General features: G+C 36.7%; 1 protein-coding gene and 1 long non-coding RNA gene across 7 annotated transcripts in view; one reads left to right on the top strand and one right to left on the bottom strand.

The window, feature by feature from the left end:
* Window positions 1-25,506, top strand: part of elna (elastin a) — a 77,572-nt gene that overhangs the window by 25,489 nt on the left and 26,577 nt on the right. For all 6 annotated transcript variants that reach the window (XR_005280711.1, XR_005280710.1, XM_038283983.1 and 3 more), the window contains exons 6-9: window positions 13,853-13,879; window positions 14,039-14,104; window positions 23,345-23,389; window positions 23,649-23,723. Coding sequence is in view for 4 of the 6 variants with exons in the window: in XM_038283983.1 (XP_038139911.1) it covers window positions 13,853-13,879; window positions 14,039-14,104; window positions 23,345-23,389; window positions 23,649-23,723 (213 nt within the window). In the remaining 2 variants the exon portion in view is untranslated. The remainder of the gene's footprint in view (window positions 1-13,852; window positions 13,880-14,038; window positions 14,105-23,344; window positions 23,390-23,648; window positions 23,724-25,506) is intronic.
* The window catches only part of LOC119782820, a 73,651-nt gene that overhangs the window by 26,254 nt on the left and 21,891 nt on the right, over window positions 1-25,506 (bottom strand). The window contains exons 2-5 of the long non-coding RNA XR_005280712.1: window positions 23,320-23,422; window positions 16,584-16,689; window positions 15,403-15,465; window positions 10,535-10,650 (exon numbers count right to left, since the gene is read on the bottom strand). This is a non-coding gene — a long non-coding RNA (uncharacterized LOC119782820). The remainder of the gene's footprint in view (window positions 1-10,534; window positions 10,651-15,402; window positions 15,466-16,583; window positions 16,690-23,319; window positions 23,423-25,506) is intronic.

Raw genomic sequence — 25,506 nt, 5'->3', positions numbered from 1 at the left:
ATCCTTTTATTTGTTTAAAGAAATGCTATTTAAACCGATCTAGCCATGTTAAAAAAGTAATTATCTTACTTGTTTGAAGATGAATTAACTGTGATTAACCACCCTTTTTGGTTCACTGTAAAAAAACAAACAAACAAAAAAAAACACACAACCAAGCTTAATTACTTTGTTGTCATACTGGCTGAATCAAAAATTCACTTAAGCAGAACTTTTTCATAACATTTATTAAGGCATCATGAGCCAGGTTCAACTTGTAAGGGTTACAAAGCCATTTTCGAAGACTAAAAATTATCCACAATATCTACTTCCCAGTAGTGAAGTGGTCACTACTGACCAAGAAATAAATAAATAAAAAAACAATGTTGACGCATCCACTTTACAGTGAACACAGAGTAACATAAAGTAGTTAATTATCTGATTTCCCTAAGTTAAGGTCAATGAAAGCAGAGAAGAGACAGGATAAAAATGGCTTCCATGGGTGAGTCCCTTAGACAAAACCACAGCTGACCAAAAAGTACACAAAGGACGCTCGTATGCCAATTACCTGTCAAAATAGTCTATGAGCTGTTGAGACAAAACTGGATCTTATTGGAAAGTAAACATCCTGGAAAACTACTGTAAAGGCATTTTTAGAAAAAGAGCATCGAACTAACAGTCATATACTGTAAATGACAGTGTTGGGCTGGGAATCCTTTGCTTGTTCAGGAACTTTCATTGATTTAACCATAAAATGATCGAAAATCCTGAAGGAGAATACCTTGTCAGTAGTTTGGGCTTCTAAGCGTCAATGCATTTGTATTTTTCAAAAGCACAATAAACTTAAACACAGCTGCAGGTTTAACATTGAAATGTTATTAGAAAATAAAGGTTCTGGGTAGGCATACAACATTTTGAATTCAGTGGTATGACCTTAAGCTTACCTGTAATGCTCCAAAATCCTTCAATGTGGAAGAATTAATAAATTCTGAATGGGACAACAATTCCACACAGTGACATAGAGGCTAGTTGGCAGAATTGTAAATACACGGTGGTAGGTGTTTCCACCAGGAAGGAAACGACATTTTATTAGGCTTAGAGGCCAATTGCCTTCTCACATAAGCAATTAGGGTAATTTCTGTCTGACATTAAACTTTGGTTCATCATTTATTTTTTATAATAACAAAACAGAAAACATCTGTAAAATGGAAAATATGTTTTCAGAATACTCTGCTTGTTATAAGGGACTTGGCATTTAAATGTTTTATGACATCAATGGATGATTACAGCATGATATGACTAAAGTGTCTAAAAAAAATTGTTTTGAGGCTGAAGCATTAACGTCAACTCTATTCAGAGGGCGCTCATCTTCTTTTTCAACCTCAAGTTGTCAGGAAAGCATTCGGTACAACTGCTGAAAGCTGCATGTGTGCACCATCTGGGAGATAAGACACACTTCGCCAACTTTGCATACCATCGCTACAGGCTAAGTTTGTTGACTGGTTTTCTCATCCTGTGTATAATTTGTACAATTGAACATCCCTACAGATGGAACGCAGTGAGCAGAAATTATCAGTCTTTCAAACTGCTGTCCTCACATGTATCCAGTGTGCTGTTGCATACAAGCTGGAACCAGATGCTAGGAGCACTGGATAAGAAAGTCAAAGCTCAGTGTTGGCAGAGGCAGTGACATTCCTTTTGAAGGTGGATAAAATGTAAAGTAAGGCTCTCATCTTTTAGAGGAATAAACGAAAAGAGGGAGAGACGTTAGCATGACTTTTAAGTCCATACTCAGTTGCGTTCTGCTCTGTCAGAGTTGCAGTGTAAACAATGATATCAGAGACAACGCAGATCTGCCGTAATGCATGATGCTCAAACGAACACAGCCCAGATTAAGAAGAAGGAGTAAAGCTCTTTGTGCAGATGAGTTTTGAATGAACTCCATTGTGGTGAAACACTACAGAAAGCTCAGCTGTGGTGAGGTCACGCAGCAGCAGACGTCAATGGCCATGTGAGCCAGGTTTGGCAGCATGATGGAGGTGCTTGTAATCCCAATGTCATGCAGTGGCAACTTTAACACTTGTGGGTAATTTGGAATCCTTTCTAAGCAGCTCCCAGAGCCCAAGAGTTGATATAGTTGTTCTGATGCCGGTTAGATGGTGGGACTCTGGGTAGGCCAAATTTCCTTTGTCTGTGTTAGTTCCTGCTACGCAATGAAACAAAGTGCTTTGGCTTTTTATGCATGATGTAAAGGAGCTCAATAAAAATTCAAACTGCCACCTAGACCAGCTAAGATGGCAGATTGGTTGCACGTATCGTTACCTGGACACTGTCCTAAAAAGACTTTATAGAATGAGGCAGCCTCTTAGCCTGCTTGGCAGTTTTGTCCTTGAGGGTCATCTGGCAGAAAGGGCGGTTCAGATTTTAGGACCTTTTCATCAATCGTGTCAATGACAGCATGGAAAAGGAAACCAGAAAACAATAAGTGGCTTACTGCCAAAGCTGGACTGGCTCACCCCGGGCAAGTGAGGAAAAGTGCTTGTGTGAATCGGTATAACTATGTGAATGCATGATTAGTCCCGCATGTGAACAGTCCTGTTTTTCCCAGCTCGATGCCCTTGACTGACAGCTCGCCGAGCCTTGAAGTGACAAGGAGTAGGGGAGGTCACCAGAGAGAAGGCAAGGGAGAGCCTCAGTCCGTCCTCTTGTCTCACGCAATCTGGAATCACTGCGGCACCTCACATCATTACACTTTTATCCATCTTTTTCCTGAGTCACCTTGTAAGAATGCAATCTATCCACCAACCTATGAGGGAATCAGTGAAGATAATTTGATACTGCTATGGTGTCATCATACTGATGAATATGATGATGTGCATATCTTTTGAAGTGAAAATCTTTATGGGACTCCAGCCGAAGAAGAGACTTACTACCTGTCAGTAATCATGAGACAATTATTCTCTTTGGACCTTCTGACCGTCTTTAAAGAGTTGGTTATTCATTAAGAAGTTATCCTATCATATTATGTGGGGTGGGGGGGTGCTTTATAAAAGTATTCATGCCTGTTGTGCAACATCCTTTTGGTTTTTATGGAGGCCAACATACAGTGGCCAAAGGGTGCAAATGCAATGCAATGACATAAGTTTGCAGCAAACACAAAAAGTACTACAATGACAAAAGGTTTTAATTAGCAAAAATACACTTACAGGCAGAGGAAAAATACTGCAAAAAATTAGGTGCTGGAATCACTGAAAAATAGCTTTCTGCAAACACAGAACCTCTGCAAAAAACGTAAATAATACTAACACACAAAACACATGTCAAGGAAAAATGCCTCAAGCAGCAAAAAACATAGATATGCAATGTCTCTTTATACATTTCTTTGGTAAAACCTGCAGACTAACACTGAATGGCATAAGTTGTGTTTGCAAGCCTCGTTTTTTTTATTTGCAGAACTTTATTTGCAGAAACAAAGCGTTTGCATCCCTTAGCCACTGTACCAACGGCCACAAATGTGCTGTAAATGGTTAATGGCGCTAAATGTGCATGAGATGCAAACTTAAAAAAAAACAGACTACACCAATCCAGCAGAAAAATCTAAAATGGTGTAATTATGGAGTGGCGGCCTGACGGTTGGGGAATAGAGCTTGGAATCCTGAGTTTCTGAGTTTGAGACCCACTCCCACACACTGCCACTCTGGCTCTCTGAGCAAGACCATTAACCCCACACTGCCCCCTGGGCTCCCCAAGATTTCATCCAACTGCTCCCCAAGGGGATGGGTTAAATAGAGGGGAAATATTCTTCAGTGTGAGATCAATAAAGTTCAATGATTAATTATTATTTAGAAAATATACAGAAACAAAAGAACAAAAAAAAAAACATCCAAATAACAAAATTAACAGCATGTTGGAAAAGACTGTATACTCACTCCTCAAAAAGAAGTGCACCAGACCACAAGGGGGAGTCAACCACCAAATTATATGAGACCAGAGCCTCAGTAAAAACATTTACAGAACACCAGAAGAAAGCAATGGGTAAAGAAAAAAAAGGAGATTTGCCTTTGGTGTTAAACACATACCTGTGAAATTTTCTGTTATTAGAGCATTTTTGCATAGGAAAAAAACAAGTTGTCCCATTCAACTTTATGGTCCACTCCCTCTAGTGCGAAGATAAAACACAAATTACATGAAAGAATTATTTAAAAAATGCTGATTTAGACAAAAATAAATGTGTTAAATAAACGAAGGTTGACTAAGGATTATCAGGATGATGGGTCACTATAAGTTGGACGGATGCAAGGTATGTTGATGTCACACATAAGCAGTTCAAGTAACAACAAAGAAAATAGTAGCTGCAATGCCTCTAAGCTCTTGTTTTCTTGTCTAAAATCTCTACGAAAGTTTTTTTTTTTTTAGATGTTCCATTTTTTTCTCTTCTCCCCTCAGATCTTAATAAAAACAATAAAAATAAGCTGAGACTTTTTTTTGTCTCCTATGTAAATGGCAGAGGTCAGTCTTAGAACACAGTACTTTCCTTCAAGACTGACAATGATTGTTTTCTACTTTCGGCTTCTTTAGATCACCAATGAAATGTAAAATAATAGGTAGTAATATGTTGAGACTTCAAAAGAGATCTGATTCTGTTTGCACCAGTGGGGTAAAGAACAACATAACAAGCAGAAATAAAGAAAAGAGGACATTGTAGAAGCTCAGAGACTAGTGGGAAGAATTGGTGGTTGCTTGCTATGGTGTTTTCACACACAAAAGAACAAGTGCGGATTAAGAATGTGAATTACAATGTTTTGATTAATCAGGGACTGGATATGGTTGTTGTATAGTGTAAAGGAGCTCAGCAAAGACAAAGCTTTATTCAGTTAAAACCTCACCAGAAGGTAATTTTTCTCCTTAAGGTTATCAGATATGTGAACTCCACTTTGAAAAGTGTGCTCAACTCAAAAATGTTTACTGCAGCATATGCAGGATCTTACTACAATTCCATTGAATACAATTGAATTCAGTTTATTTACATAGCGCCATTTCACAACACATTTCAAGGCACTTTACAGAGACAATTCCCAGGTCATCACATCTAAAAAGGAGATAGAAATTGGAGGGAATGCTTCCACAAATAACTTGGTTGGAACTGGATCTAACATACAAGTTGAAGGCTTAGATGAAGACAATAGTTTAAATTATTACTGCTAAGACTACACTAATTGGCAGGAAAGTGCTTCTCGCCACAACAAGTATTTTTACTGCTATGTTTTAAATGTGACACTCAGTTGGCAAGGCTCTCTGGGGGATAGATGGTAAGAGCACACTGCTCTGAACAGCCAGTTAAAAGGAACCACTGCAGCATCAGCTGTCTCCACCCCATTTGAGGCTCAATGTTCTTCTCCCAGTGCACCTAGAGGTGGGAGAAGAAACGTTTAAGGGAGCCATCTAGACTTTGTTTCTCTTGTTTTTGTATAGCTAGAGGGCAAATGTGTGCGATGATGCCTTGGCAGTGTAAGTAATGAAGGTATTTCTCAATAAAAATGTAGGATTAGGTAGACTTGACGGTGAACGCTGAAATGTTGGTGAAAATTCTGCATGGCTCACAGTATGCACGTAGTCTGCTCAAGTATGTGGGGGCGTTAATGCCGCCCAGCAGGTGCTGATACTGGGCTCCAGGTCAGAAGGACATCAAACTGGAAGCATAAGCGGCTATCAGTTGCAGCTTCTGGACCAGCTAAATTGGGGGTACCTACTGTCAAACTTTTGTCTGGTTGTGCCCACATTAAATACAGCACTGTGACTCACTTGGTAAAATTGAGGTCTACTAAGTTGATTTGAACAGATAGGAGGAATCCGTAAGAAGTTAGAAGCTTATTCTTTTGATAATATGGAGAAGAAAGCTGGGCCAAATTTCACCAATTTGTCTGCATAAATTGTTTGCACTCAGGTTTAATTCTACACACTATTAATCTGGGATTGCTTCCATTGAAGTTGGGTATTACCCAATCATGGTAACAAATGAAATAGCAGCAGAGGCCATGAGAATCTACAACAACTTATGCTTTTGACACTCCTGCTGTTTCTCTTTTTAAATAAGGAAATTGTGACTTCTGATGAAATGGAGGTAATAGCAGAAATTACCCGTGCCCCATGTTTATTTTGTCTAGGCTGTGAGTTGGCTGTTCTTGCTTTCATCGAAGCTACATGTCTTCCCTTAAACCTTAGAACCACAACATGATAGGCCGACCTATTTTGGGTCAGACTGGAGTGCTTTAACTTCAAGCTTTGCATGATGGATTGTAGTGTGTTTGTGAACCCACAAATACTGCAAGCATCAACCTTGCTGGCAAGGTTTAGCTCAGGTTGACAGTTTGAGGAGTCTTGTCTTATTCATGGTCAGGGGACAGTCACTGGTTACACATGCAGCAGACCAAGGCCTTCATAGAAGATCTTTTTACTGAGCAAAATCAAGAAGGTCACGCTTGTGTCATGACTCCAGGAGGCATAATTTGTCTCATAAGCTTATTTGCACATGTGCAAATAGAAATACATCCCACACGTTTTTAGAACTAAAAAAATAATAATTCCCTTTTATCAATTGTAAAGGTACTAAACTATATTCTGTAAATGGTTATAATGAAGTCAGTTGCAAATTTAGAACTATAAAACATAATACTTGTTTATTTTCTTTGATTATTACTTGTTACAAAAGGACCCTTTTTACTAGAAACTATGAAAATTCCAATAAATGAACAATAGTTTTTCTAATTCAGTAGGAAATTGTGTATTTAACGGAAATATATTTTTAATCTACATTTTTGTTTTTTTATTCTTTAATACACAGACTATAGACAACAAGTAAAAATGCTCATCCAAAAGCATTTAGTTTTTTCGCATTCGCCAATGAGTGGAAGGTGATGAATCCTGCTTCTGGGTCTAATAGTGCAGAGGCATGTCTTCACCAATACAGTCTACGAAGAGCTGGGGAGAAAGAGAAATGTGGCGTGGCTTGAGAAAATTTTCTTTTCATCTTTTAATAATGACCATAAAAAAAAAAGACACAGCTAGTACTTTTATTTTAGTAAGATTTTTCCTACCTGAGCTGCCTCCCCTCCATGGCTCTCTTAACTGATTCCTTAAAAATTGCTTTGTTGGACAACCATGTCTTTGTAAATGCGCAGTCTATTTTGATGTTGGATGATATTGTAAGCCTACTTAAACAATATCACAACTTTACAACTGACTTCTTTGCTGTATCTATTGGTCTTCATTGTACATTGTAAGTTCTAACAGAGCCAAAGAATTAATACTCTGTGTATATATATATATATATATATATATATATATATATATATAGGTTGCATCTAAAGATAGTTGAATACAATAGTTTTCATTCGGGGTTAACAGAGTAAAGATTAAAACATAAGGATGCAACACTTCTTGGATGGTTACTTGTAAAACATTTGAAAAAACACATTTTAGTTTCCATTGGCTTTACAATCTCCCACCACTTTGTGCTGTTCTGTCATGTAGAATCCCACAAAAATACATTGAAATTTGAGGTTGTTACGTGACAAGATGTGGAAAAGTAGTATGAAGCAAGGCATTGCATGTCCTTCCACAGCATTCCTCTATACAGCTTTGAGATCCACTTCTCTTTGCATGTTTGTGGTTTCCAACTTAAACATGATGTTTAGGTTTACACAAGCAGGACAATTTATCATTCGTTTGTCACCCTCCTGTCACTTTGCACACCAGTGCTGGTTTCCAACTGCAAAAACACAAATTAAAGAAATATGTGAACCAAGCCCTTCTCCTGTGGCATTTTACTAAACAATCTATTTGTTTCTATAAGCCTGGCTGATTACAAAGGGGATTGAACTGAGAAAACCATGAGAAACAAGTCGCAGAGATTTCCTGGACACTCAGAGGGCTCCAGAATCTGCTCTCCCCGCGTCTGCTGTCAGTTAAAGTGGATTCCTGCCATTGAATTCCTCACTCTCCTAACTTAAACCCTCCACCAGAGCCAAGGGGTTCACAAAGCAGAGAAAAGGGAAGCAGGCGGGGGAGGAAAGCAGGAGATGGAAAGAAGCGAGCTAATACTTATTTTCACTTCTCACGTTTGGCTTCCCCCTGCTACTTATGCCTCACGTCTGGTCGGCGTAACCCCCTTAGACACCGAGCTGGAGAGGAAAGAATCAGACTGGCAACACCAGTAAACGAAAAAGCATGAGATCGAGGTTGATTAATGCTTCTTTTATTCCTCTGGTCCTGAAACAGAATTACCTTACCTAACCCCAGTGGAGAATGAGCAAGAAGTTCAGTACAGATTAAAACCAGATATTTCTTTTCATACTGGATCGCATCCATTTCTTCTACTGGACCGCTGTTTGAGAACATGGCTAGTGACTGAAACACTTAGCCATGCAGTGTCCAGGCTGTTTTACCCAGCTATCAATCTTTGCTTTGAGTAGTGAAGTGTTTTTGTTGCAGCAGGGGGCACAGTGTGAGTGCTCATCCAAGGGCACATTTCCATTGCTCTTTATAAAAGAAAGAAAGAAATACTTGTTCTTACTGAGATCATTCCTAAACAAGCAACAACAAATGACTCACCACTGTTGGGCAATGCTTAGCTGGAACCCTGTTTCCACAAAAGTTGGGGTTCTGCATACAATCTAAATCAGAACAGCTTGCATTCATTTGGTGGGGGGAAAAAAAGGAGGAATTTCAACTTGAAATCTGTACAAAGAGCAAATCAAATGTTTAATTTGATACCAAAGACACATGTTGAACACTGTGTTTCAATCTCCTTTTGTTAAAGCAACATGGTTTAGGTTTTTCCACCATAGCAGTTACAGGGCCTAACCAGGGCCGGTGCCGTAATCAGCCTTTAATCGGTTCTTTTACACAATCAACGAGTCGGATTAATTCCACGTCATTATGTCACAAAAAAACTCTGATCAGATGGATCATCCGTCTGTTCTGATACAAATTTTGGTGAACATTCGGTGAACCACACATATCACATTATGTTCCTCTGTATTCCTACAAACAGATGTCCTGATATCACCAGCTCAATTTACTCATGCCATTCACAGGAAACAAGCCGTGTTTGCCAATGCTTAAAAACTCAGATTTTTTATCTGATTGCTTCCATCTGTAGAGTATAAAAAAGACTTATAGATGAGCTTCTCCAGTAACCGTAGACAAATATACTTCTACTCCTTCAGAATTATTTTCAAAAATCAATTTAGTCTCATAAGTCTATATTATTTTACTTATAAATCCAAATCAAATCATGATAATTTCAAATAAGTATATCCCTCATAGCAAGGAGACATCACATTTCGTACTTTATAGAAATGTATGAGGTTTATATATAATGAAAATATATTTATTTTGAGGACAAAATTTGTGATTTTTTTTTTATTACTGTTTTAAAACTAGCTATTCATGGAATCAACAATTAATCGTTTATTAGTAAAGTAAGGAAGGAGATAGTATTAAAGAAATAATAATCTTTTAACTGATTAAGGATCTTTTCGTGTTTCTTTTAAAGGGAACATAACATTTCATTACGTAATTTAATGTTTAAAATTTAAATTAAAAGGTGCAAATGTGGTTCTGACACCAGAAATGGCTGCAAATGTGGTGATAAGGAAACACCTTACTTTTGACCCGTTGCCGTATTACCACCTTTCAAGGACCTGTGGTAATGACAATATATATTTTTTTTTTATGTACCGGTATTTCTTTTTTAATACTTTTCTTTTTTGTAGTACTTTGAGGTCTTTTTGATGAAAAGTGCAGTATAAATTAAATGTATTATTAATATTATTATTATAAATACTGCTGTGATTTAAAGGAGCAAGTATCTGATTAAAATGGTCACAGGGGAACACAGTGGTCAAAGTAAAATAAAAGTACTTAGCATTTATTGGAGTACTCTTATAAAACAGTAGATTTTCTGGATTCTTATAAGTAAAGGACTAAGCGCTTTAATAATAAAACTCTTACAAATAGCTGACCTTGCATTTTTAAAATGTAAGTGTTTTTCAAAGTGTGTCAAACAGTATTGTAAAGAAACACCTCAATATGTATTTAACATGATTTATGCTTTAAAGCTGATGATGGACATGTCTGGATGCCTTAAAACACATGCGCTCTCCACATGGTGTGCAATTGTGTTTTAGTGACAGAAAGGCATTTCTCAGGACAAAAGAGGTGAACAAGGTGTAGCTCAGGACTTTTACAATTGCTTTTTTTCCAACTTTGTTTTTGTTTGCTATTTTTGTCTTTACATTTTGTATGAAAAGCGGTTCCTTCAATAAGCTTTTTGGAATGAGGTCCATAAATATGCTTCAAGAATGTTATTCCTTAATTGTTCTCATGGTCCTGCTTCTGCATGAGCCGCTGTAAATGAGTGGTCCTTTCTGGATGGAAACTGGCAAAAACCCATGTTTCTATCTACTTTTTTATATTTAAATGAAGGAAAGTGTGATGCATGTCCATACGGCATCATTTAACATCTACTTTCCCTTCCTTGGCCTTCAGCCCTCACCTCCTGGGTAGTATCGGGTTCCTGTCCCTTCCATCTTCTGTGTAGAGTATTGATCTCCCAGCCCAAGGTCCAAAGTCAGAGTAGTTCCCAATTGGTCCCTGGGGGTCTTATTTCATCTAGACGATCATGGAGAAAATGAGGTGTAACACTGAAGTACAGAAATCCTTCAGGCTTGTCAGCAATCAGCTAAATACTGGAAGCAGCCCCGAAGAAAACCAAAGACTTGATACTGGGCTCTACATGTGTGGCTCATGACAACAAACATCATCTTAGCAGACGTCCAACACGTACATTTGTGTCTGTAATATAAGCCATCCAACAAAAGCATGTTTGTTTTAGCTAAGAAGATGGTGTGAGAACAACTCAATAGAGAGCCTTCGTAGGAAAGCTCAGTGTATAAATGCCAAGCCGATGAAGCCCCTCATGCTCTGACCCATGTAACACAACTACATGGTATTTTTGTTACTCGAAGGCAGTTTGTTTTCACAATGTTGGATGATGTCAGAACCACAGAAAATAAAGTTCTTTTGACTTTTTTTTCTCGTGGAAACTTGGTCTCACAGTCGCACATGCGATCAACAACCCAGTTCAGCATGTCTGTTTCTTGTCTCCTCATCTCCAAGCTGGAGGCTGAACTTAGTGGGGTAGGTGCTGGTGCATAAAACACATGTGAGCACAGTTGATGGATTTATAAAACAGTCTTCAGAGTCCCACCTGTTTTGCCGCTGTGGTTACAGCATTTCTCCTAGAGGGTCAGTGTGTATTGACCTTAGACACACTGATGCCCAGAAACACATCTAAATCTTATGCAAAACACTTGGTAAACAAACTGGTTTGGATATTTCAGTGGTATTATACAACGATCCTTATATGTTTTTCATAAACTTTCTTGGAGCCATTGCCAAACAATTTCAGGGGATATGATAAGGCAGAGTCCTTATGTTAGCATGAGAACGCCTGAAAAATGGAAAACCATCAGTATGATTTCACTGCAAAAACAATCCAGAAATAAGTAAAAAATGGCTTAAATTAAGTATATTTAGCCTTAATTTGAGCAGGTAAATAAGATGATTTGCCAATGGAATGAGTATTTTCACTCTTAAAATAAGATAGTTAGATAATATTTACTTGAAATAAGACGATAAAATAGTTTTTTCTTATTTTAAAAGGAAATTGTCTTGTTCCATTGGCAAAGTGTCTTACTTATCTCCTCAAATCAAGGAAAAACACACTTATTTTAAGAAAAAATAACTTATTGAGATTTATATTTTTTGCAGTGCGCCATTGATTGCACTTGCTATTACCTCAACATGTGTTTAGATCTGGTTGAGAAATCTCAAGGAATGAAGCTGAAGGAGTCAGATTATCTCAAATCTGGGCTTGTATTGCAGGCTCAGACTTTGGCAAGAACTGTGCCCACATTTGTTTTCATCCACCTTTGATCTTTCCACCTATCTCTGCCCTGTACATTCCTCCTTCCTCTTCTGTTTTTCCTTTCGCCTCCCTCCTCATCAGGACAATGCCCTCCCCTGCAATTGGCTGGATCTGCTCCACCTCTTTATCCTAGAAAAGTGTTTCCCATGCAGTTTTTCTCACCCTAGATTGTTTTTCCTTTTTGTTTGTTGATGAAAGTGAATTCCTTGCTAAAATAACCGCTTAGCAGCATTTTAGACCTCCTGTTTTCAAAAATGATATTTTTTTCTGAGAAGCTGTTGTTTTTTTTTTAACCAACCTAAATAGATATTTTTTTATATTAAACTAAATAACAAGTCAGAAATCTGGAAGTGATGTACAGAAATGTACAAAACTCTTGAGTGATCCTCCTTTTCTTTAAACCTTGCTTCCTTTCTCTATTCAGACCAAACTGTTAGACCAATAAAGAGAATAATATGGTGAAAGATGGGGGTCGCAACTTTATGCTGTGGGAATGATGTAAAATGGATGGAGCTAAATGCAGGTCCTCCAGCAAAAGAAAACTATAAAAAGATGCAATAAAATGAGACTCAGATAACAGCAGGAAACTTTAGGGGCTACCATAAATGAATCATAAATGATTTAGATAGAAGCAGAAAGGCTCCAGGTTTTAATCCAGCTGAGAATTTTCGAAGCTTTAGATCTAGTCTTAATGAGTCTGGGTTATTTTTAAATTGACATTCTCTACAGAATTAAGCAAAGCTGATGGTAAAATCAACAAACAACAATTTCAATCTTTTGAAAGCCATGTTTAAAAATCTCTTATATTTCATTTCATTTTATATTAATATACTTTACTGTGATAAAACTTTTCAGAGAAACCTACAGGTCACTGTTAGTGCTATATTAAAAAATCTAAGAATATTTAGGTGAGTAAGAAGTTATGAATTTCGTAGTTAAGTTCAAAAAAAACTAACCGTAAAGGGATTTTTGGACCGCACTCTAGTGGGGAAGATGTGTAGGGAAAAAAGGCCTGGGCCAAGAGTCAGTCCTCCACCTGCTCTTATCGCTGAGCCATGCCAGAGGCCAAAAGTGGACAGATATCAAACATGTGCTCTATGATAATATTATAGTCCCTTTGACAACAGTCTGTCAATAACCTTATTTTAAGTCCCATAAATATGTGATAAAACTGTATCTGGTTTATTATTTTTATTACAGATAGCCCAAACTTTGGCTTTAATTCCAGCTGGAAAAACAGGTGGAGAGCGTTTATTTTTACATTCTTCTCTTTCTAACTCCCCATGTTTTCTATTTTCATATATCCCACTTTTCACGTTTCTCTTGTCATCAAGAGGAAACCCAAGCTGAGCTGTGACTTAATTTATGCCTCAAGTCGAACTTAGCACTATTGCACCCTTAGATTAGCACATTAATATGTATTTATTTCAGATTAAAGGACAGAATGGTGTATTCATTGTTTAGATTCGCCTTTAACCAGACTAGAACAATGGTGTCCCTTTTGTGTAGGGCGCTGTACTGTAAGTCTGTTGGTATCCTTAACAATGATTGAATCCAAACATATAAACATAAAACATATGATTTAATCTCGACTGTCAATGAACTTATTATCTAATACCCATGCTGCAGTGCTTTCATGCTCTAGAGAGAGCTGTGCTGAAATGTTGAACGATGGGTTATTTTAATGGAAGGATAATTGCAGTTGAAGGAACCACAAGTAATTCATTAAGTGAAGTAGTTGTTAAGTAAAGTAAAACTTGTTCCCTTTAGCATCCAAAAAGTTTTCTTTTTTGTCATTACTTGTTATTTCTTCATCTACTTTTTATATTACTTTAATTATTCCCTCTTTACCCTTTTTCCTGTTGTCTTTTCTTTTTTGTACAGGATATGGAAATCTGGGAACTGGATTTGGTAAGATTGATTTTTTTTTATTAGAACTGATTTGGTGCTAAAAAAAAATAGTAATGTGTTTTATTGATACTACAACGTTTAATGCTAATTATTTACTTATAACTAAATGATCTGTTATAGCTTAATGGTAACAACATTTACTAAATGTTTGTCTTTTAGGTGGTTATGGGGGCTACGGCGGAGGCACTGGAGGGTTTTTCCCAGGACAAAAAGCTGCAAAACCAGGTTTGTTTAATATCTAGAAATATGTCAATGAGGATGCATTAAAAAAGTGATGGGAAAAATTAATAATTTAGAAAAGACTCACCAGGGACCTGTCTGTATCTGCTTGTCCAGTTGGTGGGAACCAGTGCCCCCTTGTGGGCAATTATAAGAAATCATTCATGCCTGATAGTACTCATTTTTAATGGAGTTTTTAAGCAGTTAAGAATATATTTCACTATCTCTAGAATAAATTCTCACCTTTTCTGAGCTAACGATTTGGGTGATTCCATACAAGATATTTAAAACACAGCTTATGTTCAATACTTTCTTTTAGGAATTACCAGAGTTGAAAATTACAGAATTACTATCAGCTGAAGCCTTTAAATACACAACAAGCACTTCAAAAAACCAACACTGCTCTATAGTTTATTTAAATCATTATTCACACTTTTTAAAACAATTTTGAGAGTAATAATATTTAACCTAGTAAAAACACACATTTTAATTCAAATACATTTACTAAAAACATCAGAAGTTATTCTTGATTACTCAAAACAAAATTCTGAATCTTTTTCATAGTAATCTTTGTATAATGTTAAGATACCATAACAAAATGAAATAGAAATCAGGGATAGAAAGGTATTGGCTGTATTTAATAACAGGCTGTCTGTACTTTGTCATTTTTAAGTAGTTTATATTACCCAAACTTTTCTTTTTGCTTGAGTAGGTTTTGATTCAAGTACTTTTACTCCCTCACATTTCAAATCACATATGTTACTGGGTAAAATAATAATAATAATATTAAAAGAAAAAAAAAAAACAACAACAAACAAACACCAAAAGCAATTGTTGAATAGTTGGGTTAGAGATACATCGAGCGTATTCTATGTGAGATCAATTTAATTTATTTCTTACTTGTAGTTAAGCTGGTCCCTAATATAATTATGAAATTTAAACAAAGTTTACATAAAGAGATTAAACTGTAAACCTAAAAAAAAACACATCTACTTTGTACCTAATTAGTCAAAAGGATGGAATTAAAAAAAAAGGTTTTAAAATTTATTGTGAAACTATTCTCATTTTTAGACAGTTATATACAATTTATTTATTTTTTAACAAAAAGGTTGTTCATCTAAAGCTAAGAATACAACATTAGCACTAATGACATATACTTATAATTACTGCATTCAGGAGTCAATATACAGTATTTGGTTTAAGTTTATTAGAGAATATGTTTACAATCTGGAACTCGCTATATTTGGTAATAGTTTGGTGTCAATTATTGAAAAGTGTTAGATAGAAAGGGGTTGTCTGAATACCTTTATGTGTGTGAACACCTCTGCTGCCCATTAGAACATTCAGCTGTGCTGGGCTGCTGTTCTCTGCAGAGAGAGCAAGACTGAACATTATGGAAATCACTGCTGCACCAACTATGTACAACATGCTAAACAATGATTTAACAACACATATAAATAATCTTAATTTTATCTGGTGCTTCTGAATATAATTCATCATTACTAAAGAGAAACATTTTAATGAATTTCCTTTTACCTTCATTGGAATAAATAATGCAAGTAAAGTTACAGTGGTATCCTTAAAAAAATTATTTAAAATTAAATAGAAACTAATAGAAATGAATGTCTGTCTCAAGTTAAAGGAAATAAAACAATAGATAAATATGGCAGGATGATAAAATAATATTCTGAATTAATCTAAATAAAACAAAAATAAATAAAAATTATAAAGGAACATTGAGAAAACAGGTAACAAATAACAAAAGATGAGATTCGACTGAAGGTTTTCAGGCACAAGGGAAGCAGAGCCTGGTTTAAGAACAGGGATGCCCAAATTTCTGAGAGCAACATTGAGATGCATCCTTGTTCTAACGAAGGGCAAGTAGATAGTTGAGTTCCCTCGTCCCAATCATTCTCTCTCTAGAGTCTCAGTAATAAGCTACTAAGGTGTGTTGGAGAGAGATGCATTGAAAATTTGAAGGGTGTAGCTCTTGAGGACAAAACAGGACACCTCTGGCTCAGAATGAGCTTGAATGTCGTTCAGTGAATCTCAAATGCAACAGATGATTATACTGATAGTATCAATTGCTTTTCTACGCATCCTTTCATGAACCGTTGCCAGCAAATAAAGCTCAGTGATTTTATTGAAATCTGGGGCTCATTAAACTAAAAAATGACTAAATGTTTTTGGAACCAGCCCATGCTTAGATTGCACGCATGACGTTTGTATTTGCTTTGATTGATTCAGTGATATTATTAAATGTGTTGTGGGGAATTTGATGAATGATTATATTCTAAATCACAGAGTTATATGGTCCAAAGGTGTTGGGATATGTAGCTTCTCTGTGAACAGAAACATTGTCTCTCCCTCTTATTCTGAGAGGGCGTTTGTGTTATTAATTAAAAAAAAAACAGTTTTTTTAATTCTTCTGTGTGAAGGAAGAATTAGCAGCATATATGTTTTATGTTAGCTGTAGTTCCGCTACCTCCACTTCAGTGGTGTCCATCTATCCACCCGCTCAGGGAAGAAACGGTAACTGGAACAATATTCAGCTTATTTGGTCAGATTTGCTGCAGCTTTCTAAGACAAACCTGTCGGGGAAACAATAAAGAAGTCAATCTTTCCAGTGGTGATCATGATGGTTCCTCTAGATCTCTAATACTGACAAATATGGCTCAAGCTCTGTTCTTTAGACAGGTGCAGGAGGCCCCCAAGCAGCCACCAGGGGGTCGTTTTCAGCCTGTTGGCAGACTACTGTGCAGACGGCAGACTGTGCTGACTGAAGCCCTTTCACTCTTTTGATAAATCGACACGCTTGCATGTTTTAAGACAGCCAGAATGTATGTTGTGCATTAATGGAAGCTCAGTATGAAAGCTGTGTTTGGCAAGCATTTACATTTTTATCATATACTTTTAAACCTTAAGACAGTTTGAACCTCAGCAGAGCTCGACCTGACGTTCCAATCTGGAGCATGTGCATGCACATCATTTGCTTTAAATTAGCCTGACTGATTAGAGGTGAACTCGGGGGGCCTCAATCATGTCCGGGGCCGCTCCGTGGCAAAGAGCCTGCACTTAAATATTGGTTGGCAGTGACAAAACATCAGTCTGTTCTGCCTCCATGACACTTAAAATAACATTGTGTTTCTCTGAAACAGAACAGATTTTTTTTAAGAAAAGAAATTCCTTGCCAAGCTTTTTCTCACCAAATCTTCCAGACTACATACTTTAAGGTAGTGCGCAACGTCTGTCTATTAAAGCTATGGGAATTTAAGATTAAAGTTTTTCAAGGAAAAAAAAAACTAAAACAAATAAACAATGTGTTTCATGCTGGAGCAAAACTGATGTCCAACAGAACATGACAGCTCACTTCCTACAAAGAGGAGATAGCCAAGAAAAATCGGTATTTTTAACGCGGCAAGACACCATAGATTCCCCCTGTCTCCTCTGATTAGAATAAAGTCAAAGCGGATTTTTTTGTCTTGTGATGATGACAGACTAGTAGAGCCATTTTAGATCCTCTCAGTGTCCATGATTAGCTTAGTGAACCCAACACATCTTAGACACAATGACGTGTGGTCTGGGTCAGGACTGGTGAGGCATTGACTTGTTTGGAATTAGAAAAATATATGAACCCATCAATATCTAAGTTTAAACCTCAACTTATATATTCAAGGCAAGGCAAGTTTAATTATATTGCACAATACGGTACAAATACAATTCAAAGGGCTTTACATGAATGAAATAATATAACAGAAGGAAAATAAAAGTAGATTAAAAGCAGATAAAGATAAAAACATGATAAAAGCAGGTATAAAAACAAATAGAACAGTTGGACCACAGCCTCAGTGCTCTAGAGGGGCGCGTCTTTAGCTCTTCACAACCACTATTGAGCATTTTTCCTTTGGATAAACTTAACATGCACAAGTGCACTCTCACAAACAACTACAGGTGCTTGGTTCCAGGTACTTAGAGATTCATTTCCATACAGAAAGCCCATATTCTTATCTTCAGCTACTACAGTATACATGTCAGATTAAATAAAACTACTTATACTTCAGCGATAGTATCTAGGTGCTACTTTATTGTATCTCTTATACTATAGCCTATCGGCTGGTCGTGCTGTTCTTTTTACATCTCTTTGCAGGTGATGAAGCAGACTGAAGATGTTTTATTGTTATCTCCGTTTTATCTCCTCTTTCTTTCATCTTTCTCCTTTTTTTCTGTTTTTCCTTTCCTGTTCTACTTACATTGCAGTGTCCATCTAATCTGTAATACTCCCTGCATGAATTATAATAAAGCTATTTATATGCATAAATCAAGCGGAACACTGTGGTGAAAGCTGAACTGCTTTGCTTGTTAAAGCAAAATCTGTTGGGCTGTCGTTTTGGCATCAAGACAAATATTCTTTTTGCCACATTACCAGACAGAGCACTGTTAAAAAAAAATTCAAAATTTGAACCTCAACTTATATATTCAAGGCAAGGGAAGTTTAGTTATATAGCCCAATATGGTACAAATACTATTCAAAGGGCTATACATGAATTAAATAATATAATAGAAGGAAAATAAAAGCAGATCAAAATAAAAAAAAAAGGTAAAAGCAGGTATAAAAACAAATAAAACAGTTGGACCACAACTTCAAACTAATAATACCTCAGTTATTAATTTAACCTTAGCAGTTAAAGGCAGCTAAATAAAGTTTTTTTTTTTTTTTTTTAAGATCTCAAGCTTTCAGCACTTTTAGAGTCTTCTGGAAGATTGTTTGTTCTAGTTAAGTGGAGCACAGGAACTAAATGCTGCTTCTCCATGTTTGATTCTAGTTGTGTGTGAACAGACTAGGCTTGAACTAGAAGACCTGAGTGATCTGGGAGGTTTCTACAATGACATAAAGTTGGAAATCAAGTTACGCCTGTTTGTAATAAACTCCATAGAAGTAGGTTGTATCATCCAAGTCTTTTAAAATCTCTTGGTTCTTCCTCAGCTTCACATTGTGGAACCTCCTTTCTGGTTTCTGAGCTACTGATTCAAACCTAAGTAAATCTGTGTCACCCCAAATGCTTTCTGTTATATATGCCGTTAAATATCTGTAGTTGATCTTTTATGTTCTGAGATTCATTGATGAGTTTTTCATCTGATAATATCCAGACATTGTCACATTTTGAAAAATAGGAGCCAAAACCAGACAGTACATCTTTTCAGGTGTTCCTCGCCGGTTGAAAGAGGTCATTAAGCTGCAGACCTGGCCTCCCTCTCTCTGATATCTCTACTTGAAATATAATCACTTAATTTTACAAATTCAAAAGAATGCACAATGACAGACTTGTCGTTACTGTGCAACATGTAAGCCTACCCCTTATACTACCCGTAGTGCCTTCAATAATATTTGCCCCACCATGCACCCCTTTTATTGCATTTTTTGCATTTATTCATAGATCTAAATATGTCACACACATTCATTACCTATTAGATAGTGAGATGCCAGCATCTGTAATGCACATGTAACAAGACATGTATATTCCCATGTAAAGATAAATTACACACATTAGCCCCTGTGTGGCATGACATCAGTAGAGCTGAGGCTGAGATCCTCACAACAGATTTTTAGAAAAAACATATCTATAGAGCCAAGGGCGTAGGTTTGATTTGAACTTTGGTAGGGACACTATTGGTCTGGTGTCATTGGTGCTATGCAATATGCATGCCCTTTTTTATGCTGGATGTGAGCATCCGTACTGATAAGAGGAATTCATTGTTAAAAGAGAAAAGCAATATTTTGCTCCATTAATAAAAATGTTATAAGCTCTACACTCATTAGATGCTGTTTATCAATGTTTGAAGTATTACCGGCTCTGATGAATGTGGAATTAGGACTGTTTTCCACTTTGAAAACGGTTTCATTTGAACGACTAAGAGAGAAGGTAAATACAGTATTTTCTTTTGAAGATATACAATTGTGCAGAGTTAAACCCCACTCTTATATTTGTACCTACTATTCTCTCTCTGTATCAAGCAAAATAATACATTCATTAAAATATTAACTTCACTATAAAAGTTGAACATCTGGGCTGTAGTTACTCTGTGTAGCCCATCTCATGTATTTCATCTGGGGCTGAAAAAAATGAATCATATTAATTAATTATTTCAATAATCGTCAACTAATTTAGTATGTGATTCATCATTAACTGGAGTATAGAGACTTTAAAACATACAGTAATATAAATGTAAAATGTGCCTTTCCCCACAGAGCAACCCACTTAGATAAAAGTCTCAAGAACCAGGGATATTAGATTTTGTATTATTATTTTTTTTTTTACTCAAAGCTGAATCCCTTCTTAAAAGCAGCTCATCTGAGGTTCTTCTATTATGGTGGTTTAGCTCACAATCTGAACTGGGAATCGGATGCAGAACAGGTCTTTGTTGTCTTTATCTCTCAGCTCCCACTCCACAACACATTTGATAGAAGGATACTCGCTCTTTACTGGTAATGAAGCAAAATTGTAAAAATAAAAACAAAAAAATGAAAACAGTAATATCAACTAAATATCAGTAAAAAGGAAACCCTCACATTTTCTTTTTTAGTTGGCTGTGGCCAAGAATCAGAAATGTTGATGGCTTACAGCCTTTATTTGCCCATTTTTCCAGCAGCCTTCAGAACTCCTGGCTGACTCAGAATATTTCGTTTTATAAAATAAAAAAAAAAAGGTTTTTTTTTTTAGTGTACATGATATTCATTTTTTTTTATTGGGACTAGTTTTGTAGCCTAATATTAATTGTTGTAACCGCTGCATTCTAGTGTGAATAAATTTTCAATGTTGTGCTCCAAGCACACGCGGACTAGTAAACAGCCAATCAGAGAGAGAGAAGGCGGAACTTAGGGCAGAACAACCAATGAGAGTGGAGTTAAACAGCGCAGCACAGTTCCATGCGCTGCTACGTGAAAGGGACAGGAGAGACCAGGCAGAGGAGCTGCGAGAGGAAAAGAAGCCACTGCTGCAACAACTACTGTAAATTATAAACATGTTGCTCACATCCAATTATTGGTAGGGACAATTAGGTCGGTTCAAAATTTTGGTAGGGACATGTCCCTATGGTCCCTATGCAAACCTACGCCCATGTACAGGTGCTGGTCATAAAATTAGAATATCATGAAAAAGTAGATTGATTTCAGTAATTCCATTTAAAAAGTGAAACTTGTATATTATATTCATACATTACATACAAACTCATATATTTCAGATGTTTATTTTGTTTAATTTTGATGATTACAAATGACAACAAATGAAAATCTCAAATTCATCATATCAGAAAATTAGAATATTGTGAAAAGGTTCAAAATTGATGGCCCCTGGTGCCACACTCTAATCAGCTAATTAACTCAAACCACCTGCAAAAGCCTTTAAATGGTCTTTCAGTCTAGTTCTATAGGCTACACAATCATGGGGAAGACTGCTGACTTGACAGTTGTCCAAAAGACGACCATCGACACCTTGCACAAGGAGGGCAAGACACAAAAGGTCATCGCTAAAGAGGCTGGCTGTTCACAGAGCTCAGTGTCCAAGCACATTAATAGAGAGGCGAAGGGAAGGAAAAGATGTGGTCGAAAAAAGTGTGCAAGCAAGAGAGATAACCGCACCCTGGAGAGGATTGTGAAACAAAACCCATTCAAAAATGTGGGGGAGATTCACAAAGAGTGGACTGCAGCTGGAGTGAGTGCTTCAAGAACCACCACACACAGACGTATGAAAGACATGGGTTTCTGCTGTCGCATTCCTTGTGTCAAGCCACTCTTGAACCACAGACAGCGTCAGAAGCGTCTAAACAGAAACAGGACTGGACTGCTGGTGAGTGGTCCAAAGTCATGTTCTCTGATGAAAGTAAATTTTGCATTTCCTTTGGAAATCAAGGTCCCAGAGTCTGGAGGAAAAGAAGAGAGGCACTTCATCCACGTTGCTTGAAGTCCAGTGTAAGTTTCCACAGTCAGTGATGGTTTGGGGTGCCATGTCATCTGCTGGTGTTGGTCCATTGTGTTTTCTGAGGTCCAGGGTCAACGCAGCCACATACCAGGAAGTTTTAGAGCACTTCATGCTTCCTGCAGCTGACCAACTTTTTGGAGATGCAGATTTCATTTTCCAACAGGACTTGGCACCTGCACACAGTGCCAAAGCTACCAGTACCTGGTTGAAGGACCATGGTATCCCTGTTCTTAATTGGCCAGCAAACTCTCCTGACCTTAACCCCATAGAAAATCTATGGGGTATTGTGAAGAAGAAGATGCAATACACCAGACCCAACAATTCAGAAGAGCTAAAAGCCACTATTAGAGCAACCTGGGCTATCATAACACCTGAGCAGTGCCACAGACTGATCGACTCCATGCCACGCCGCATTGCTGCAGTAATACAGGCCAAAGGAGGCCCAACTAAATACTGAGTGCTGTACATGCTCATACTTTTCATGTTCATACTTTTCAGTTGGCCAACATTTCTATAAATCCTTTGTTTTTATTGGTCTTCAGTAATATTCTAATTTTCTGATATGATGAATTTGAGATTTTCATTTGTTGTCATTTGTAATCATCAAAATTAAACAAAATAAACATCTGAAATATATGAGTTTGTATGTAATGTATGAATATAATATACAAGTTTCACTTTTTAAATGGAATTACTGAAATCAATCTACTTTTTCATGATATTCTAATTTTATGACCAGCACCTGTATAGAGCAATCGCAAGTATTTGATTTTCTTTATGTTTTAAATACTTACAGATTTTATATGTGCAGCACCTTTCTATACATGCTAAATCCTTACAGGACTGTGGGAGCAACAGTGCCATTCTTGAATAGTAAATTCATATTTTTCTAAAAAAAATAAAATAAAAAAAAAAAAAAAAAAATATATATATATATATATATATGTATATATATATATATATATATATATATATATATAGTGTAAAGTTTTTGCGGTCGGTGGTGATTTGGGGAGAGCTTCCCCTTGCTGGTGTTTGTCCGCTGTGTCTCATGAAGGCCAAAGTCAGAGCCGCCTTTTCTGAGAAAAAATGTGAAAGCGTTCATTAAATTGTCTGTTGTCAAGCTTTAATTTCTTAGCTACTGGCCAACATTGATAGAATTATACCACTCTGTGTCATAAATCATTTGACGATACTGAGTTCACTGTAATATTTCTTATACTTTTCTAATTTATTGATATGTACCTGTAAACTCTTTCTGCTGTATTAGGTGCAGGAGTACGGCCGGGAGTCACTGGAACTGGACCCGGTGGAGGTAAGAGATTCTCTACATTCTCAAGCTGTTAGTCTGAAAAATGAAAATGTTGGAACTTAAACCAAAGCCATGTTTGAAATGTAATAGAGTAAAATAAGAAAAAAATATAATAATTAAGAAATGGCTTCAGAAGAATAAATTAATTGTCCTTAGCTCAACACTATGACTAGAAATGTGTTATTTTAGCCAGGGCATATATGTCACTCCCTGCTTGATGATCCATGAAACGCTTTATGTTTTTTTTTCTTTTCGATTCCAGCACCTGTTATCCCTCAGACAGGCCTTCCAGGAGGATCTGGTGGTTCTGCAGGAAAGAAAGCTGCCAAAGTGCCAGGTTTTGTAGAGTCAACAATAAATTCATGAGGTTGAAGACAGACAGAAAGCAGAACCGAGCAACATTACAGACAGGCTTTTATTGCATGTGGCAGATGTTCGGTGTGGCGATAAATGTATCCGTGGTGATTCAAATCCAAGCTGACTGACGTCTAAAGTTTTAAAATAGGTTATGTGGTTTTTAAGAGATGAGGTACTGTTTAAAATTATAGAGGAAAAAAATCCTTTGAGTAACACTGTGAGTGCATAATCTTTTACAGTAACCTGCTTTTCGGGATCAATGGCTTGTGGATTTGACCTAAAAGAATGTATCTATCAATATAGTACCACATTGTTTACTATTTTCTTTATACATTCTGTTTTGATGCAAAATGCATTTTCAGATCTAAGTGTTAAGGTTTTATTTACCTTATTTTTTCAGTCAAAGACAGGACTATTACAATCATCATAGTTTTATTATTTTAAGAATTTTTTTTTACAGCTCAGTTGACAAAACCAGCTACTAGTGCTATTCTGACTCACTTGAGATTTACATCCTACTTTTACTCTCTCCAAATATGATCATATGTGCTTTACTGAGAGCATAGGACAAGAAACAGATCAGACGGTAAAGACCATTGATCAAATATTATTAAAATTACATTTGAACTTTGACTAGACCAGAGTAATCCTCAACGGAAACATACAGATAATGTTACATGATAAATTTACTTTATATCATACTTTGTTAAGCTTTTGTGAGTTAGCTTATGCACGTTGAAACATTTCGTTTGGCACTACAGAGTATTCTTAAAATATTAGTAGTTGTCTGGTGCTATTTCAAAAGAAAGGCTTTGTCTTCACTGCAATGCCGCCTCGACCCATCTGATGTTGCCATATCATGCCACTTTTGCTGATTAGGTTCTTCTTTAGGAAGACGAAATAATGTCTAACAACTCTCACAGGTGAAAACACATTTTAATGACTTAGAGATTAGCTAAACTGTCACTATGCAGATTGAAATGCAAATTATGGAATACTCATAAATTCTGCCCCCAAAACGCAAAGTATGAGAATAACTCAGATATGAATAGGTTAAAGCTTTGTGCCTTTGTCCCCAAGCACAGTGGTGGGTAGGATTGCATGGCCCTGTGGGAGTTTCTTGTAGAGGTTTACTTTGGGATTGGTGCAGCGGAGCAAAACTGCATTTTCCTCAAATGTTCAAGGTTAATATCAGCTGAGACATTGGTCTCCAATGTCCAAAATGAACAACATTGTTTATTGCATAACAACATGAACATACAATGTAATCATGAAAAAAAAAATGGGAAGATTGGTTTGGTACCTTTGTACTGACAAAAAAACAGCTAGTCTTCTGTTTATCCCTGTTGAGTTTGACTTCACGTAAGGTCAGCAGCAGTTTATATATCCTTTACATTTTTTAAAGCTTATTAACTCTGTTCCATTCTAAATACTTTGGGTTAACTGTTCCGGAGTCATATGCAGCAAAATGAGAGCATTTAGCCATTTTTTATCTGTTTTTTTTTCCCTATGTCCCATGTCGACTATTACTTTTTTATGCAAAATCCTGCCAAAGTTGTCAGAAAGCGGGAGACTTCTGCTCTTGCTGGAAAGGGGCTTTGATTGATTGACATTTGGCGTCACTTCAATTGTTTTCCTAGGAAAAGTTAATTCCACCTTAGCTGTGGGTCTTTCCAGCTCCACAAGAGAAACTGTGGGCATTTTGGCTACTCTTTTGATTTTTGCTTTCTTAAACTGATCATTTTAGAGGGATGGCAATGTTT

Source organism: Cyprinodon tularosa, unplaced genomic scaffold, assembly GCF_016077235.1.
Source record: "Cyprinodon tularosa strain WSP-4 unplaced genomic scaffold, ASM1607723v1 ctg198, whole genome shotgun sequence".
Lineage (NCBI taxonomy): Eukaryota > Metazoa > Chordata > Actinopteri > Cyprinodontiformes > Cyprinodontidae > Cyprinodon > Cyprinodon tularosa.
The sequence above is the reverse complement of the archived record's forward strand: the minus strand, read 5'-3'. Positions and strand labels throughout refer to the sequence as shown.